Source organism: Loxodonta africana, chromosome 6 (assembly GCF_030014295.1).
Source record: "Loxodonta africana isolate mLoxAfr1 chromosome 6, mLoxAfr1.hap2, whole genome shotgun sequence".
In the NCBI taxonomy this organism is placed as follows: domain Eukaryota; kingdom Metazoa; phylum Chordata; class Mammalia; order Proboscidea; family Elephantidae; genus Loxodonta; species Loxodonta africana.
The window spans coordinates 50,142,107-50,160,647 of record NC_087347.1 but is presented as its reverse complement, the minus strand read 5'-3'; the positions used below and the strand labels follow the sequence as shown (position 1 = coordinate 50,160,647).

Below are 18,541 nucleotides of genomic sequence, written 5' to 3'. Positions count from 1 at the left end.
TCACAAACAGACAAATATTGTATGAGACCACTGCCATAAAAACTCATTAAAAGGTTTACACACAAAAGAAACAATCTTTGATGAGTACGAGGGAGCGGGAGGGTGGGACGGGAAAACACTAAAAAGACAATAGGTAAGTGGTAACTTTGGTGAAGGGTAAGACAGTACACAATACTGGGAAAGCCAGCACAACTTGACCAAGGCAAGGTTATAGAAGCTCCGCAGACACATTCAAGCTCCCTCAGACCCCGAATTACTGGCCTGAGGGCTGTGGGGACCATGGTCTTGCAGAACAGCTAGCTCATCTAGCATAACATAGTTTATAAAGAAAATGTCTTACATTCTACTTTGGTGAGCAACGTTTGGGGTCTTAGAAGCTTGTGAGTGGCCAGCTAATATACTCCACTGGTCTCACCCCATCTGGAGCAAGGGAGAATGAAGAAAACCAAAGACACAAAGGAAAGATTAGTCCAAGAGACTAATGGACCACAACTTCCACTAGCACAACTAGATGGTGCCTGGCTACCACCACTGATTGATCTGACAGGGATCACAATAGATGGTCCCAGACAGAGCTGGGGAAAAATGTAGAACAAAATTCTAACAGAGACTGGAGGAACCCTGAGAATATGGCCCCCGGACACCCTCACAGCTCATTAATGAAGCCACTCCTTACGTTCACCCTTCAGCCAAAGATTAGACAAGGCCATAAAACAAATCGAGACTAAATGGGCACACTAGCCCAGGGGCAAGGATGAGAAGGCAGGAGGGGACAGGAAAGCTGGTAATGGAGAACCCAAGGTCAAGAAAGGGAGAGTACTGACATGTTGTGGGGTTGGCAACCAATACCACAAAACAATATGTGTATTAATTGTTTAATGACAAACTAGTTTGTTCTTGTAAACCTTCATCTGAAGTACAATAAAGAAAAAAGGTTTCACTTCAAAGACTGGAATCTCTTCCATTACCTTAAATAGCTACAAGATTCACTTAGGCAGTAGTTGACAGCTTGCTCCTAATTAGAAAGTCTGCATTTTTCACAAGTTTCTAGAAGCTGAATATTTTGAACCATAAAGATAGCTGGAATATAAATGCCCTTCTTCCTTTAAACATTTCCACTTGGTTAAAATAGAATAAATAATAAGATTAATTTCAAATATACTCCAAAATATGCTTTTAACCATTGCCCTATATGCTTTTATTATTTTATTATATTCTTAATATTTATGGCTTCTATTCATAGGCTCTTTTATTCAAAGGCCACAGACTGAGAAAGAGTAAACACATTTTAATCCTCACACTTTTGAGGAAATCAGCCCACATGTTGCTAACACGGTACTGCAGGCTGTCTTCTCTAACAAGGGCCATAGGGCTTGAAACGGCCAGGCACTCCTCTCTGCAAGCTCAGGGAGACAATAATGAAAATTTAAACACAGACACTATCAGTGTAAATGCGGCAGAAAACTAATAATAGGATTAGAGAATTAGCGACCCAAACCATAAAGTGTGGGGAAAGAGAAAGAGAGACACCAAATCTCCACTCAAGGCAAAAAGACCCTTCCGATGTTGGTGGGAAGGGGCTTAGGAACAGAGAAGGTTAGAGTCAGGGTTCTGAAGTAAAAATAAGAGGCTGCAGCCAGGCCCCTCATCCCCCCGTATTAAAAAGCCATCCCCAATGTGTCTGTTTTGACAAGGGCTGCATCTTGGAAAGAATTCTAATCTGAGTGTCACTCAGAGGTATGACTGTGTACTGAATATAGTGAAAATATCAATCTTTTGTTATTATGCTTAATGATCATAAAGCAATTCAGTACATAGCAATGTAGACTGAAGTTTACTACTTCTAAGCTTGCTTACTGACCTAGGACTTAGTGACTGCCTAGGAGAGTGCCAGGCAAATTCAGAACTTAGTAAATATTCTGGGATGGATCGAGGGACAGATGGACAGGTAGATAGAAGGGATGAAGGAAGGGCAGAAGGCAGGCTTAAATGAATGAATACATGAGTGACTATGGTTAATGAAAGATTAAGTGAAATAAAGTAGACATCCTTGGCATGACAAGACAACTTTTAAAACCTTTTACATTTCACAGCTCAAGTATGCATATTGCACAGACAGTCCATTCATTTTCTGCAAGCGTAAGCTCATGTGATGAATATTTGACAAGTCTTATGATGAACAGGTGCAGATGAAGCTGATTTTCCTCTCTAACGTCCAGGAAGGTCTGTTACCCAAAATTAAATGTGTCTTTGTCCTTCGAATCTATTCAAATAGACCCCGTCTGGTTCACCTGCCTGCTCCAGGGATTTTATCCAGACAAACCAAAGTTGTCCTTTATATTCTGAAATAGCCTACACAGTGCTCAAATCCAGGTTTTCCCAGAAACTCACTTAGATCAATTTTCAGAGAATTTTACTTTGAATGGACTTCTGATGGGCTAAGGATAAACACATTTTCTTTCTGAAGATAAACGCAAAAGTTTTAAGATACTATGAGTTTTCAAGATCAGAAGCTAAAAATAGTCAGAACTTCAGAAGTTGCCTAAGCCCCAATTTTTTTTTTTTTAAGTTCCAAGCTCCAGCTCCACAGATTTGAGCAAAACTTTGCTATGCTGTGAAGTCCTCTTAGGTCTGCTCTAGCCAGACACGGGGTAAAAAAAATGATGCCTGAAAGATGCGGATTTTACTTCCAAGTGCTTACATACATATGACCTGAGACATTTTTATACTGCTAGGACAGGGATGTTGGGGGAGGTCTCATTCTGATTCACTGAAGACAAGCTTATTCTATAGCAGAATCTTTCCAAAGTTCCTATCTATTGTCCTTAGACTTTCTTTCTGAGTTCTTAAAAACATATATATTACTAAATATTTCCAGTTTTATAACCGTATTACCTAAGATCTCCAATTTTATGTGTGAGGAATTAAAAAGGAAATGCTGAATTAAAGGAGAAAAAAAAAAAAAAAACTTTCTTCATTCCTAATTCCTAGCTTTAATGTCAAGCCAACTTCTATAAGCTACTAGAGTTAAGACGTAGAGAAAAACGTTGCCAAGCAGGGGATATTTACTGCAGCCTAATTAAAAAAAAAAAAATTTTTTTTTTAAATCATCCAGGACGTTACACATCTAACACTTTTGCAGGAAAAAGAAAATCAATCATGACACTTACTCTGTAGACAGGGTTTTCCTCACACAGTGTTCCAAATTATAGCAGCATGGGGTGCTAACTTCCTCCTAGGTGTTCAAACTAAAAACCCCAGTGCTGTCAAGGTGTTCAAAGGAGCCCGGTAATTTAAATCCATGCCCTCCATCAAGAGGCAACTATTTCCAGTGGTTTTCAGCATCATGGAGTGAAAAGGAAGGTGGCTTTACCTTTTCCCCTGAAGTTCAGTTGGCCACATTTCCCAGAATGGCTTTCCTTAAGCCCTGGGATCCTTTCAGAGGAGAAATCACACTGAACGTAAAACCAGCTATTTCCCACTCCATTTTCCTCTCCTTTCTATTTCTCTCATTACTTATGTAATGATGTTGTCAGCTGGGCAAATGTTAGAAAGTAAAGAGAAGTGGCAATAAGCAAGAAAAACAACCTCTCCATAATCTCACCTCCCAGAAACAACTCTTGTTCACATTTTGGCAAATTTCCTTCCCAACTTTTTCTTGTATGCTTGCTACGCTATTAGCTGGGGTTATGCTGTACGTATCTGCTTTTGTTTCTCCATGTATCATGAGCATTTGCCCTTAAAAGCTTCATCTATTTTAGGTTAAAAGAGGGAATCTAGCCATAGAATTGAGCTATGGAAAGAAGACATTCCTTAGAGGGTAGAAACAGGATTACAGAAAGCTCTGGCCTACCATTAAAATGGTGGAAGAAACTGACGCCTTTAATGGCAATTCAAAGTAAAAGATTTTAATCTTTCTTTAGTAACTTTTTATATTACCAGAGTTTTATATGCTTCAATAAATATATGCCTGCAATAGGTTTCTGTTTAATCACACCTTACTCTATTTTTAGGAGCCCTGGTGGCACAGTGGTTAAGCACTCAGCTGCTAACTGAAAGGTGGGCAGTTCGAACCTACCAGCTGCTCCACCTGAGATGATGTGGCAGTCTGCTTCTGTGAAGATTTACAGCCTTAGAACTGCATGCGGCAGTTTTACTCTGTCCTATAGGGTTCCTGCTGAGCCAGAATCGACTTGATGGCAACAGTGGTTTGGTATGGGTTATTCCATTTTTTTAATGTTTAATAAAGATAAAGATTAAGAACTAGAATCTATACATTCTCTCTCTTAGTAAAATCCCTTGCTTATAGAAATCTTAATTCTCACACAAAACTCAACAACTCAGGAAAAAAATTTAAACAACTTAATTTTTATACATTAAAGAAAAATATAGTCTGCAAATGGTCCAGTAAACCTGGACCAAGGAGTATAGCATTCATTCATTCATTCTATCTATTCAGCAGAAATTTACTGAGTAATTAATATGTTCTCAATAATATTAGTGGCAAATATAGACTCCTCCCCCACCCAAAATAAAAAGGGATGATATTTTTATGTGTACCATGTGCTATATACAAGGCATTTGTATTTAGAAATAAATGTAACATCATATCAATTGGTTAATGGCTGAGTCATCTGCAGTCATTTGTGATTCCTAGTAAGTTGACCTCCATGGCAGCATGCCCTAGACTACCTTATTAACTCTTTGTAAAGACCAAGACCCAATGGCTGCTAGTTATTCTGCTGCTAAAAAAAATAATTACCAAGTATTCTAAAGTCAAGTAAAATTCTTAAATTAACTGATATTTTGAATTATTCTTTCTGCTTTCTGAAATTCACACAATTTAACAGTAATTACAGATACATATACAATGGTATATAAAAATGCATGATATTTAAAATAACCACGTTGTTGATGTGTGCTGTCAAGTTGATTCCAACTCACAGACCATATAGGACAGAGTAGAACTGCCCCATAGGGTTTCCTAGGCTGTAATCTTTACAGGAGCAGATTATCAGGTCTTTTCTCCCTCGGAGCCACTGGCTTGGTTCGAACCATTGACCTTTTGGTTAGCTGCCAAGTGCTTAAACATTGTGCTCCACCAGGGCACCTTAAAATAACCATACATACCTTATAGAACATACATGCATAAAGCATATGTGTATACATATATTCTTATATATGTACATAATGTACGTATTTATGTATGTGTGTGCACATATACATGCATGCACACACATTTACTTAATTCAAAATATGTGAACATTCTCTAATGAGAATTCTCTAAGGCAATATATTTTCACAGTTTGAGCTACCCAAAGCCATTGCTGTTGAGTCAATTCTGACTCATAGCAACCCTACAGGACAGAGCAGAACTGCAACAGAGGGTTTCCAAGGTTGTAAATCTTTATGAAAGTGGATTGCCACATCTTTCTCCCAGGGAGCAGCGGTGGGTTTGAACTGTTGACCTTTTAGTTAGCAGCCGAGTACTTAACCACTGCACCACAAGAGCTACATTGCATAAATATATAAATCAGAACCAAAGATTTTTTAAAAAACATTCAGAAATAATGTGTAGATTTCTGCATACTGAAGCTTATATTTCACACTTAGCTACTTAAAAAAAAAAAAAATTTTTTTTTTTTTTTTTTAGCTACTTACGTTCCATAAAATATGGCCCAGGCTCAATTCTCCATACAATTTGTCCTTTTTGTGTTCCAGTCACGCCCCTGTTTTTAGAATCCCAGAAGTTGGCTGGAGAATTCTCATCTGGAAAATGCAAAGAAACACTTCTTAGCTTAATTATAACCTAGTCATTCATTCTATAACTTGTATCAGCCTTTCCTTAGTTCAAAGACTAATACAAGTTCTAAAATAAACGGAAAAGAGATAAAGGCAAAAATATTAATGAACACTTTTCTCAAAGACTACTTTCCAGCAGATTATTACCATGAATTTCTATGCTTGTCTTTATATGGGAGAATTGGGGGGGGGGGGGTGGAAAGAAGATGGCATCTCTGGACTTGGCCAGGTGGGTCAATGATGCCAGACAGAACAGCAAAGAACACAGCGGACAACTGCTGCAGCTTCAGCATTGAGCTGATTTATAAGAAAGCAGTTAGGGTGAGCTCCCATCTACAAAAGCCTTTATAAAAAGAAAAGGAAGAATAATGCTCGAAGAATAGGACCGAACTCAAGATGATATGAATAAAAGGGATGTTCGGCTATGAAACTGAGTCAACACATAGCACAGCATAAACAGTGTTTGAGAGACACAACTAAGTCATTGTGTCTGCTAGGACAGGCTTTTATATAAGGCCAAAGACAGCAAACCTCAAGCCAAGATGAGAACGGCAAGGAGACGGCGTTCAGGATGTTGTGTAGAAGGGTAGAAAGGACAGTGAAGCAAAGAACAGGCCTGAAAGCAGTATTTCCCAAGCTTTCTGACCTCATGGCCCACTTGTAGGGCACATGGGGGTATATGAAAGATGTACAATTTAAGAAAAGGGATACTAGAGATGTGCATATTTTTAGAGTGTCAAAGGAGGACAGAGGAAGAAGTGGTTAACGCTGCAAGTGTGCATGTATAGTTATATAGCTCAGGATCTGTCAAGTTTAAAGTCCCTTTGCTAGATAACCTCTGGGAGATGTGCAACTCTGAGCCACCCATTAAGGTCCCAATTTATTCCATTGCTTCACCATTCCCTAGACGTATCTTTCACCTTCCAAGGTTTATTTTTTTGGTTTCCATGAATGGTCATCAGAAGCAATAAATAAATGACATTATCCTTTTCTCCCTCTGAAAAGCAGGAATAATTATATTGACCTATAGGCTGACTAAAAAGAGTAACTAAAAAAATAAATATTTTTTAAAAAATGCCACAGAAAGCTAAAATAGTGTAAACGTAAAAAGTTGATTTTTTTTTAACTTCCTTCCTATAATACTTTATGCATAGGAATGGATGTGAGAATTATTTTTAAAAGATTTATTTTTTTCCTACACATTATTTTTGTATTTTTAGAAAATGTGAATAGGCTTTGAAGAGAGTAACGATATATAAGAGACATGATCAGATATCTCAAACATAATTTGGATTTGGAAATGATTCTATATCTATGTTAGTATTTCCAAACCTCCAGGCGGTAATGGAAACAAAATAGGAACAAAAAAGTTTTCAATGAAATCTTCATCTTTCTATCAACCCAGGGGAGTTGCAAAGAGATGAGAAATTTTGTGAGAAAAAATGCCACGTGACAGATTGTGCCAGAGGGATGAAAAAATGTTTACAAATTTTGTTTTGCATTAAAGTAATCCCATCTTCTCCCTGTACTTTCTAAAAAACAAATGGCATAAAGATCTGCATTTATGTTCAATTATTTTTGGATACAAACTGAATACAACTATGTGTTAACATTGGATCATAAGGGGCCTGGCCTTACTCTGCTTATACTGGGCAGCCAGATGGCTTGTTTGGAATTTGGGGAGCAATACTAAGCTACAATTGAATGGAAATGAACATTCTAGACCTGAACAAAGAACACACCTTCACAGGGGCTACCTAACTGTCAAAACTGCAAGTCTACTAGTGTACACTATGCACGTTACTGGAATCCCACTGCAACACGAGAGGAAAGAAACTGACAATGACTTTGAGTTGTGAACTATATTGTGAGGGAAGGAGAGCCTTTACCACTGAACGAACCAATCAGAGCACTAATCTTATTTAGTGCAGTCAGAGTTCACTATGAAACTGCAAACTTGTCATTAGTTTTTAGCCTACCCTTCCTTGATGCCTAATTCTTTACACTGAATCCCTCTCTGGATGGAAAAGAGAGGGATTCGGTGCAAGACCTGCTTAGATATTACAATCACAATACTGCACCACCAGCTGAGAATGCACCCACTGGAAATGCGCTACTATGGCTTTGAAGTCACTTAAATGCCTATTTTCTTTTGGGCACTAGAAAGATTTGCTGAGAAGAATGTGCCAGAGGTATGCAAGATGTGGCCTTGGAAGTTTTTGTGCACTTGAAGGTATAAAGACCACAGCTTCTAAGGGGGTACAGCATCACTGCCAAAAGGGAATGCGTGGCAGGTGGAGAGTAGCTGGGACACACATGTTGAATTCAACCTCGTGCACCAACAAGTATGAAAGAGATGTTTTATCATTGTCTACCTCTATGGGATCCCTGGGTAGCGCAAACAGTTAATGTGCTCGGCTGCTAACCAAAAGGTTGGAGGTTCAAGACCACCTAGAGGCACGCCAAAAGAAAGGTCTGGTGATCTACTTCCAAAATATCAGCCACTGAACCCTATGGAGCACAGTTCTACTCTGACATACATTGGGGTCACCATGAATCTAAGTCGAATCAATAGCAACTGGTTTGGTTTTTTTGTTTATCTCTATGGGAGGCCACCCCCCAGGGGGTGGTAGAGTCCAACCTGGAGAATCTGAAATGCTTCAGGAAAACCACTATGGGGTGATCTACACCTGGGTCCTCACCACAGCCCTGGGGAGCCAACTGAACACTCACACTTCCAGATATGCTGGGCACTAGTATGAAGTTCTGCTCAGTAACTTTTTATATGAAATAGCTGATCCTATTCAGTTAAACACTCATTTTGACAAGGGAGAGACCACCAAGATACCAGTAGGAAAAAAATCACGGGCTCATTTCACCAAATTCTTCCCAAGAATTTCAGTCACGGCCCAGAATACAAGGTGATATGGAGCAGTTCAGAGATGGCCTATAAAATAAACAATTTGAAACACAGGTAATGTTTACATATTCGAACACATCTCTGCTCTGCTGAAAACACTTCAGTAGCTCCCTATTTCTCTCAGAGTAAGCCCTAAGTCCTTATGAAGGCTTAAAAGGCCCTATAGGACCCTCCCTGGCCTCTGCATTAGAGCTCTGACCTCATCTTTCCCTACGTGCTCCCTCTCCCTCCTCACTCTACGTGACCCAATCTGGCCTCCTTGATGTCCTCAAACATAGTCAGTCCACCTTTAGGCCTTTGCTGTAGCTGCCCCATTTGCCTAGAACTTTCTCCCAGATATCTTTCAATTTTTTGCTTAAACATCATCTTCTCAGTGAGGCCTACCCTGGCTCCCCATTTAAAACTATAACTCCTTCTCCAGCATTTCTGGACTACCTTAATAGCACTCAACTTGTTTTCCAAAACACTTATCCACACCTAACACGATATTTAAGTTCTTTATACTTCTTGTATATTGTCTGTCTTCTTTCCTAGAATGTAAACTCCAAGAGGTCAAGGACTTTTTCTGTTCTGTTCACTGATGTATTCCAAGTGCCAAGAAAACACACAGATGCTCAGATTTGATTGAATGAAAGGTGTCTTGGTATCTTTTGATTATGATCCTATGACATTAACTGAATTAACCAAAATCAGTTGCCACTGAGTCAGTTCCCACTCGTGGTGACCTCGTGTGTGTCAGAGGAGAACTGTGCTCCATAGGGTTTCCAGTAGCTGATTTTTCCAAAGTAGAATGCCAGGCCTTTCTTCTGAGATGCCTCTGGATGGACCTGAATCACCAACCTTTTGGTTAGCAGTCAAGTACATTAATCATTTGCATCATCCAGGGAATCCAGTAACTGAATATTATTACTATATTATTAAAATATACAAAAGAGAAATAAAATTCTCATCAAGGAACGCATAAAGCTTTTTTTAAGAGACGCCCATCTTGTTTAGAACAGAGAAAAACACATTGCAGATTCCAAGGTAAATTTTATTAGGTTAATTCAACAAGATCAGTTTAAACTCTCAATATTTATTAACAAGAATTTCCAACTGCCAGTCACACTTACTCAACCCTGCTACTGAGCTGGTATTCAACTTTGTTTACATCTTAAAGCTGGGCACGGAGATACATAAAAAGATAAAGTGGCTTACCTAAGATCATATGACCAGTTTCAGGTAAAGGCCTTTGAAACATCTTAAACAAGTTCCTTCTTGACAAAAACTTTAACGGCATTTCTAAATTACGATTTCTTTTTTCCAGACTGAATGTTTTCCTATGTAGGGTATAAACCCCAAATGCAAAGCCGTTGCTGCCGAGTCAGTTCTGACTTATACAAAAAACAAAAAACCAAACCCATTGCGGTCGAGTCGATCATGACTCATAGCAACCCTACAGGACAGAGTAAAACTGCCTCATAGAGTTTCCAAGGAGCGCCTAGTGGATTCGAACTGCCGATCTTTTGGTTAGTAGCCGTTAGCTCCTAAGCACTATGCCACCAGGGTTTCAAAGCAGAGCTCAAATTCTTTGACAATATTTCAAATGGAAAAATGGTTAAAGGTCTACTTATTCAAGAAATCTATATTTGGCTACTCTAAAAATTTATAATTTCGTGATGTAAACAAAATAAGGCATTTGCAATAGTTTTATCCAATTTCGTGATTAAAATACCAGCAGGAACTAGATGAGCTTTGTAAAATTTGAGACTTAAAATTTTCCAGAGTTTTTGTCAAGTACAATTTGCTGTCAGCACATATTTTTCCCCATCATACTTTTTTATAGCTATTTTCCCCTGGCAATTATACTTTTATAATGAGAATGGGAATCCAAGCTCTATTTAAAAGGGTCAAATATGGCTGGCATTTGGTAGCTTGGTAAACAGCTTAGCACGAAGCCCAAAATTAAACCCTTCAGAGATACTTTTTGGCAATGATCCTAAAATGCCTTAATCTTATCCTGAGCACCAAGGCTGACATTTTAGAGATGACTTCCTGTTGCTAAAGAACTTGCATGAGAAAATGTAGAATAAATTTTTTTTTTCTAAAGAGCCACAGTTTGGGGCATGGTTATGACAGTCTAAAGAGAGCTGGGAGGAACAATTTGCCCCAAAGACAAAAAGAAAACAGCAATTGTAGATATGATGTAGAAAGAAATTTTTAAAAATTAGTTCAACAAGTATTTATTGAGCACCCACTATCTGCTAGGCAATATTCTAGGTGACAAGGACTCCCAAGGGAATGAGAGAGTCAAAGTCCCTGTCCTCATGGAGATTATGGTCTAGTGAGAAACGTAGTCAAGAAGCAGATACGTCAATGCATAACATAAAGTGATGTCAGGTAATGATATTGTGCCTAGAAGAAAGATAGCTAGGTGTAGGATAGAGAGAGATTGGTGGGAGAGTGCTACCTGAACAGACCTGAATAAAGTGAGGGAGTGAATGAAGTGAGGGAGATTTGGGGGAAAGAGCATTCCAAGCAAGAAACATACTGTTAATTTTTTGCATCAGCTTGGCGAGGTTATGGTTCCCAGTTGTTTGGCCAAACACTGGTCTAGTTGCTGTCATGGAGTAGTTAGTTACACGTGATTTAATCAGTGGTCTTGAGTTCAGCAGATTACCTTCCATAATGCAGTGTAGTGTAGTGTCCTGTTGTGTTGTGTCGTGTCGTGTCGTGTCATATAATTACCTTACATCTAATGTAATGCTATCATCTTCCATAATGTGTTGTTGTTAGGTGCTGTCAAGTTGGTTCTGACTCATAGCGACCCTATGTACAACACGATGAAACAATGCCTGGTCTGCACCATCCTCATAATCATTGTTAAGCTTGAGCTCATTGCTGCAACCACTGTGTCGATTCACGTCATCAAGGGCCTTCCTCTTTCACTGTCCCTCTACTTTACCAAGCATGATGTGCTTCTCCAGGGACTGGGCCCCTTGATAACATGTCCAAAGTATGTGAGATGAAGTCTCACCATCCTGGCTTCCAAGGAGCACTCTGGTTGTATTCTTCCAAGGCAGACTTGTTCATTTGACAGTCCATGGTATGTATATTCGATATTATTTACCAATACCATAATTCAAAGGCATTGATTATTCTTTGGTTTTCCGTATTCATTGTTCAGCTTTTGCATGCATATGAGCCAATTAAAAATATCATGGCTTGGGTCTGGCATACCTTAGTCCTCAAAGTGATATCTTTGTTTTTTAATACTTTAAAGAAGTCTTTTGCAGAAGATTTGCCCAATTCCATAATGTAATATAATTACATTACATCTAATGTAATGCAATGCTACCACGTTCCATAATATAATCTAGTGTAAGTAATCTATCAGTGGAGGTCATTCCAGTGTAAGGTAGCTCCTAAACCTAATTACTTCTGAGCTGTAAAAAGACCAGAATAAATACAAAGACACAACACAAACAGAAAAAGATAGACAACATGTGAGGAGTCTCTATAAGCAAAGGAACCAAGGAATGCCTGGAACTACTGACAAGAAGGAACAGGCATGGTTGAGACCCTGATTTGTCCTTTTAGCCTCCAGAACTATGAGAAAGTAAATTTCTGTTCTTTAAAGCCAACCACTTGTGGTATTTCTGTTATGGCAGCACTAGTTAATGAAGACCAAACAAAATGCAAAGATCCTGAAATTAGAACAAGCCATGTACCAAGGAACAAAAAACTGATGTGGCTAGAGCAGAGTGAAGTGGCAGAGTCTAGGAGAAGATGAGATTGGAAAGATAGGCAGGGGCCAACTTGTTGTTAGCCACTGTCAAGTTGGCTTCAACTCACAGTTACTTTATGTATCACTATGAAACACTGCCCAGTCCTACACCAGCTTGTACAGCATAATATTAATAACAATAATAAACACACCACAGAACTTATAATGTGCCAGATACTGTTTTAGTGCTTTACATTTATTAACTCATTTAAGCCTCTAACAACCCTTTGAGGTAGACAGTATCATCACCCCCCATTTTATAGATGTGGAAACTGAGGCATGGAAAGGTTGATAAACATGCCTAAGATCAGCTAACAAATACATGCAGGGTGAACCCAGGCTGTCTTGCTCCAGAGACATGCTCTTCTACATTAAACCGCACCAAGGCGAAGAGCTTGGATTCCACCCTGAGGATGACGCAGTGCCTGGAAGATTCTGATCTAGGTTTTAAAAAAATCATTCTGCCTGTTGTGTGCAGAGTAGCTCATACATGGGCACAATGCTTCATGTCCAGGTTTAGCACCAAGCGTTCGAGCAATAACCTAAACATGACTCTCCTCCCGTTTCCATCCTTCCTGTGCAGACAAAGCTACCACAGATGTAAATATCCACCCTTAGTGGAAATGCCACAAACCAATTTCAGACTCTTAAGTTCAATGACCCTATGAGGCGGCTCATCTACCTCCAAGCCTTCTCCAAGCCAAACCACCATCCTATAATTTCATTCACTAAGTCTACCATGCTCTTCCTCTCCCTCCCTTTATTCAAACAACTCCCAAAAGTCAAACTCCCACATTCAACCTTAATCAAAATATAAAGCTCTGATTCTCTGTCACTTAGCAACCGAATAAAACCCTTAATGAAACATGTTTAATATATCACTAGTGGTTTAGTCCACAGGAGCCCTCTGTTACCAAAAGTTAGGTTTTCTCTTTTTAGGTACATTACATACACTGTAGGTGCAGTGGGAGTAATACACTGTTGTAATGATGCTGCCAGAGTGATGGTGAGATGCCAGAGCTTCAAGAATCAGTAGACCTGCATTTAAATTCCATTTCTCCCATTTACTGGATTTATGACCTCGGACAAGTCTTAAGACTGCATAACCTCCATTTCCTCTAGCTCGGAAAGCTATGAGGAAACCACGAGGACAGCATGTAAACCTGCAGAAGTCAGCGACAGGCAAGTATTAGGAGCTAACAGATGAGTTTTTAAAACTTTTCATCCACGTCTTCCTTTTTCCAAAGGGAACTATATTTTTTTTCTTTTAATACCCATAAGCACAATTCCTCAACATTATTTCCCTAATTTTAGAACTTATTTTGCTCTAGTTTCTCATAAATATACATTAATTAAAACAAAAGTACGCTTATTTATATTTTTGAGACTGTTTATTAACAGATGCCAAATGACGAAGCAGCAAAGGAGAAGTCTTTACTGCACAGTAGTAATATGCTACATCACTGAGAGGATAGCACTGTACCTCACATACAGTATCTCAATATGCCAAGTTCTTGGTTGGAAGGTCACACAAATCTTAAATTTCTGTTAATGAGTTTTAGGCCAGTCTTGATAAAAAACCAGGCGGAGACCCCCTCATCTCCCTACACAATGAAACCAGGACTTTGAATACAATGCTTAACTTGGGAATCTCTACCTTAGCATTATATGTGTAAAAAGCTGCCAGGAATGTTAATGGGATTTTGATTACGTCCTCCTTTCTTTTCTCTAATCGTTCTTTTAAAAATAATGATACCATGCAAACACTAAACTCTCACTCAAAGAAAATCCCCTTTAACAGCAAATGAAGTTTAAGACCAAACTCTAGATCCTTCAGGATGAAAATGCCACTTTTATACTGCAACTAACAGCTAACCATTCTAAGAAATATACAATCATTATAAAATACAATGTTCGGCACAAAAGCATCCTTTGGCTAGGAAAAAATTACTCCTTTGATCTTAATGAGCTCATACAACAAGGATTGGGAACTCTAATAGCTAACCTTATTTAAAGAAGAAAGTTACCTTTATCAAACTGAACCAAATACTTGGAGCTAATCCAAATTTAGTCTAAAAATATTAGTTAGAAGTATGTAAAATATTCATTGCTATTGATTTCCAAGGTTAATTCTGCAGAAGTGGCTGTTCCCTGTCTTTCCCAAAGACAGATTTATCAGAAGATGAACGATCTTCCCAGACATTAGACTGCTCACCTGAATCTTTACTAAACCACCCACTAGACTGAGTATTTCTCAGGGTTCTCAGAGAGGGTGCTACGTTCCATCCAGGGCAACACAGGAACGTTACCATGCCTAACTGTCAGGCACTCAATGCAGTTTCACCCTGTATGGCAATAAAAAAACACCCCACACACATACCCTTGAGAACCACTGATAAGCAATTCATAGCTAGAAAGTAAAATTTATAAAAGCAATTTATAGCTAGAAAGTAAAATTTTCATTGCAAAAAAATAATTTACAAGGGGTTAAGACAGAATTAGGAAACACAGTGGGGCAATGGTTAAGCCCTTAGCTGCTAACCAAAAGGCTGGCCTTTCAAACCCAGCAGCGGCTCCGCGGGAGAAAAGACTTGGCAATCAGCTTCGTAAAGATTACAGCATAAGAAGCCTTATGGGACAGTTCTACTCTGTCACATAGGGTCACTACTGGGTTGGAATTGCCTCTACAGCACACAACATCAACAACAAGATGGAACTAACATTTTGCCCTGTATTCATCTTGGTTTTTAGACAATTCATTAAAGCAGATTTTCTGCTTGTAATTTCTGAAGGTTTATAGAAAAGCTTGCCACAGTTGACCGAGAAAATCCTTAAAAATCATACTTTCATTCTTAAGGTTTTTAGATTTTTATTAAACTACCAGTCTCCGGAATGTGAATGTCTATAAATACCTGTCCATATAAACTTTAGATTAAAAATAAATCTTTCATCATCTCATTCCCTAAGAGCTTTAAAATTAATTTAAAAATATTATTCCATGGGCAGACAACCTGTCATGAAATCTATTTAGACTCAGTCTAATGCCATTTGCAAAAGCATTCTCATAGGTAGAACATGTAAAGTAACCCATTAAAACCAGCAGTACCTCGGAAATTCACAGTGAGGTGACTGGACATTTATCTGGATATATTTACATATTTTAACTCCAGCACTGATCTCTGATGCAGAATAAAGTGACTAATTAAAATGCCACCACATAGCTTGTTAGTAATTATCCCTAACCAAGCTGAAAGGGGGCCACATTTAAGAACTTTTCAAAGAGAGAGACAGTTGGACAAGGAAATCAGATGAGACTGAAATTCATTTCACAGAACTTTCCAATACTTTACCTCATATAATCCCAAAGAGTTCCTCTCTGCCTTTCCCAGGGTAGAATCCATTACTTCAAATCAGATTTAGGAAGCAGCAAGAAGAAAAATGATTCATTCTCCCTAAAATCATGGAGTTGGCCTACCCACTCTGCAATTTCATTGCTAGAAGTGGCAAGAACTGATGTCAAGGCAGCAGGTCCACTTCACTGATGTGCCTGCTTCTCTTCCTCTTTCCCAAAGGATCCAGAAAGGAAATACTAAGTGGGATTCAGGCAGGCCCCTACCAGGAAACTCTTGTACATCTAAGAACAGCACTGAGAGCCACTTCTGCCTTTCAGCAAGACTTATCATTCTTCAGGCATCCAAAGTGAAAAAACATAACACTTTTATGTCCCTTCAGCTGAGGCAGTTGTGGCCACACCCCCGTAAAGGGTACAGGATGCAATCGCCCCATCCTCCTCTCAGCTTCCTTCCTTTGCTTTCCCATGGGGGGAATTCCAAAGAATGAGTTATGTGCGTGGGCACACACACACACACACACACCACACACACACACACACCACACCACACCACACCACACACACACACACACACAGATAGCAAACAAGCTGACCAAAAGAGGGAAGCTTGCTATTGAGTTTACTCATACTAGCGTGGCCACTGTATGGGATCACAATTTAGTATTATCAATAAACAGATACAGCATTCATGTAACTTACTGAAATCAGCTTACAGGATCCTAACCAATCCAGAGTGAAATTCATGAACTTGTGAATTAAACTGCAAATAAGGATTAAAATTTTTTTCAAATATAATATAAATAAAATCCAAACAGTTTGTTATCATTCCAAAATTTATTTTCACATTTAGTGGAAAAATGGACACAATCATCAATTTAGCTAGTGCTCTTGTCTTACGCTGGGAAGAGGCTAGAGTGGGAAAATCACTAGATCAGATCCGTTGCTCTTTAATGGAGAAAAGGGCCTCCTGGAGCTGTTTGACTCACCTGTGGCAGACCCTGCAATTATTAAGTGCTGACTGAACTGGTGGATGCAGTCACAGGCTCCAAGTCCATCTCCTTCCAGCAAACATCCAGAAAAGCAAGATCAAATGTCCCCATCTGTCAGGTACATTTGCCATGAAGTGAGGCAGACTGGGCTTGAGCTCCATGCTACATCTGGTGGCTGTAATTTCCCACTACTCACCCCTTATCCCAGACATAGTTTTCCTGAAGCCTCAAGAGGCCACAGAGCTTTGGGCTGGTTCTGGAACAGAATGAGTAAACAAGCAAGCCTGGAGGCTCCAGAGTTACCATCACCCCATCCAGGCCTCCTCTGGACACTCCAAACCAGCCCAATCTTACAACAAATCACTATGGTTCTTTGGGCAAGTCCTAAAGAACAACAATAATAAGAATGCACAGAGTGGTTACTGCGTGCCACAGATATAGGACATGTTTTAAAAGTAGTCTCTAATGAGTGTCATTGTGTTCTAAGAATGAGGTAAATAGTGTTGTTGTTGTCAGATGATGTCCTGTCGGTTCTGACTTACAGCCACCCTATGTACAACAGAACAAAACCCTGCCTGGTCCTGCACCATTCTCACAATCATTGTCATGCCTGAACCCGTTGTTGCAGCCAGTGTGCCAATCCACCTTCTTAAGGGTCTTCCTCTTTTTTCCTAACCCTCTACTTTACCAAGTATGATGTCTTTCCCTGGGAACTGATACCTCCTGATAACAGGTCCAAAGTATGTGAGACGAAGTCTCATCATCCAAGCTTCTAAGGAGCATTCTGGCTATACTTCTTCTAACACAGATTTGTTTGGTCTTTTGGCAGTCCATGATATATTCAATATTCTTCTCCAAGACCACAATTCAAAGGCAGGAATTCTTCTTTGGTATTCCCTATTCATTGTCCAGCTTTTGCATGCATATGAGGTGATTAAAAACGCCACGGCTTGGGTTAGGAACACCTTAGTCTTCAAGGTGACATCATTGCTTTTTAACACTTCAAAGAAGTCTTTTGCAGCAGATTTGGCCAACGCAATGTGTTGTTTGATTTCCTGACTGCTGCTTCCATGGGTTTTGATTGTGGATCTGAGTAAAGTGAAATCTTTGACAGCTTCAGTCTTTACTCAATTTATCATAATGTTGCTTATTGGTCTGGTTTTGAGGGTTTTTGTTGTCTTTACGTTGAGAAGTAATCCATACTGAAGGTTGTGGTCTTCGATTTTCACCAGTAAGTGCTTCAAGTCCTGTTCACTTTCAGCAAGCAAGGTTGTGGCAATCTGCATATCTCAGGTTGTTAATTAGTATTCCTCCAATCCTGATGCCATGTTCTTCTTCATATAGACCAGCTTCTTGGATTACTTGCTCAGTTTACAGATGGAGTAAGTATGGTGAGAGGATACAACCCTGACGTACATCTTTCCTGACTTTAAACCCCGCAGTATCCCCTTGTTCTCTTCAAATGACGGCCTCTTGATCTATGTACAGGTTCATCGTGAGCACAATTAAGTGTTCTGCAATTCCCATTTTTCACAATGTTATCCATAATTTGTTATGATCCACACAGTCGAATGCCTCCACATCCTCTCCTGAATCTGGCTTGAATTCCTGGCAGTTCCCTGTTGGTATACTGTTGCATCCATTTTTGGATGATATTCAGCAAAATTTTACTTGCATGTGATATTACTGATATTGTTCCGTAATTTCCTCAT

The 18,541-nt window shown here is 39.2% G+C and overlaps 1 protein-coding gene across 2 annotated transcripts in view; it reads right to left on the bottom strand.

Annotated features, from left to right (window-relative positions):
* HECW2 (HECT, C2 and WW domain containing E3 ubiquitin protein ligase 2) overlaps window positions 1-16,375 on the bottom strand; it is a 179,710-nt gene extending 163,335 nt beyond the window's left edge. For both annotated transcript variants that reach the window (XM_023542646.2, XM_064286869.1), the window contains exons 1-2: window positions 15,839-16,375; window positions 5,662-5,769 (exon numbers count right to left, since the gene is read on the bottom strand). In XM_023542646.2, coding sequence (XP_023398414.2) covers window positions 5,662-5,668 — 7 coding nt within the window. In that variant the 5' untranslated portion in view covers window positions 5,669-5,769; window positions 15,839-16,375. The remainder of the gene's footprint in view (window positions 1-5,661; window positions 5,770-15,838) is intronic.
* Window positions 16,376-18,541: the final 2,166 nt, after the last annotated feature.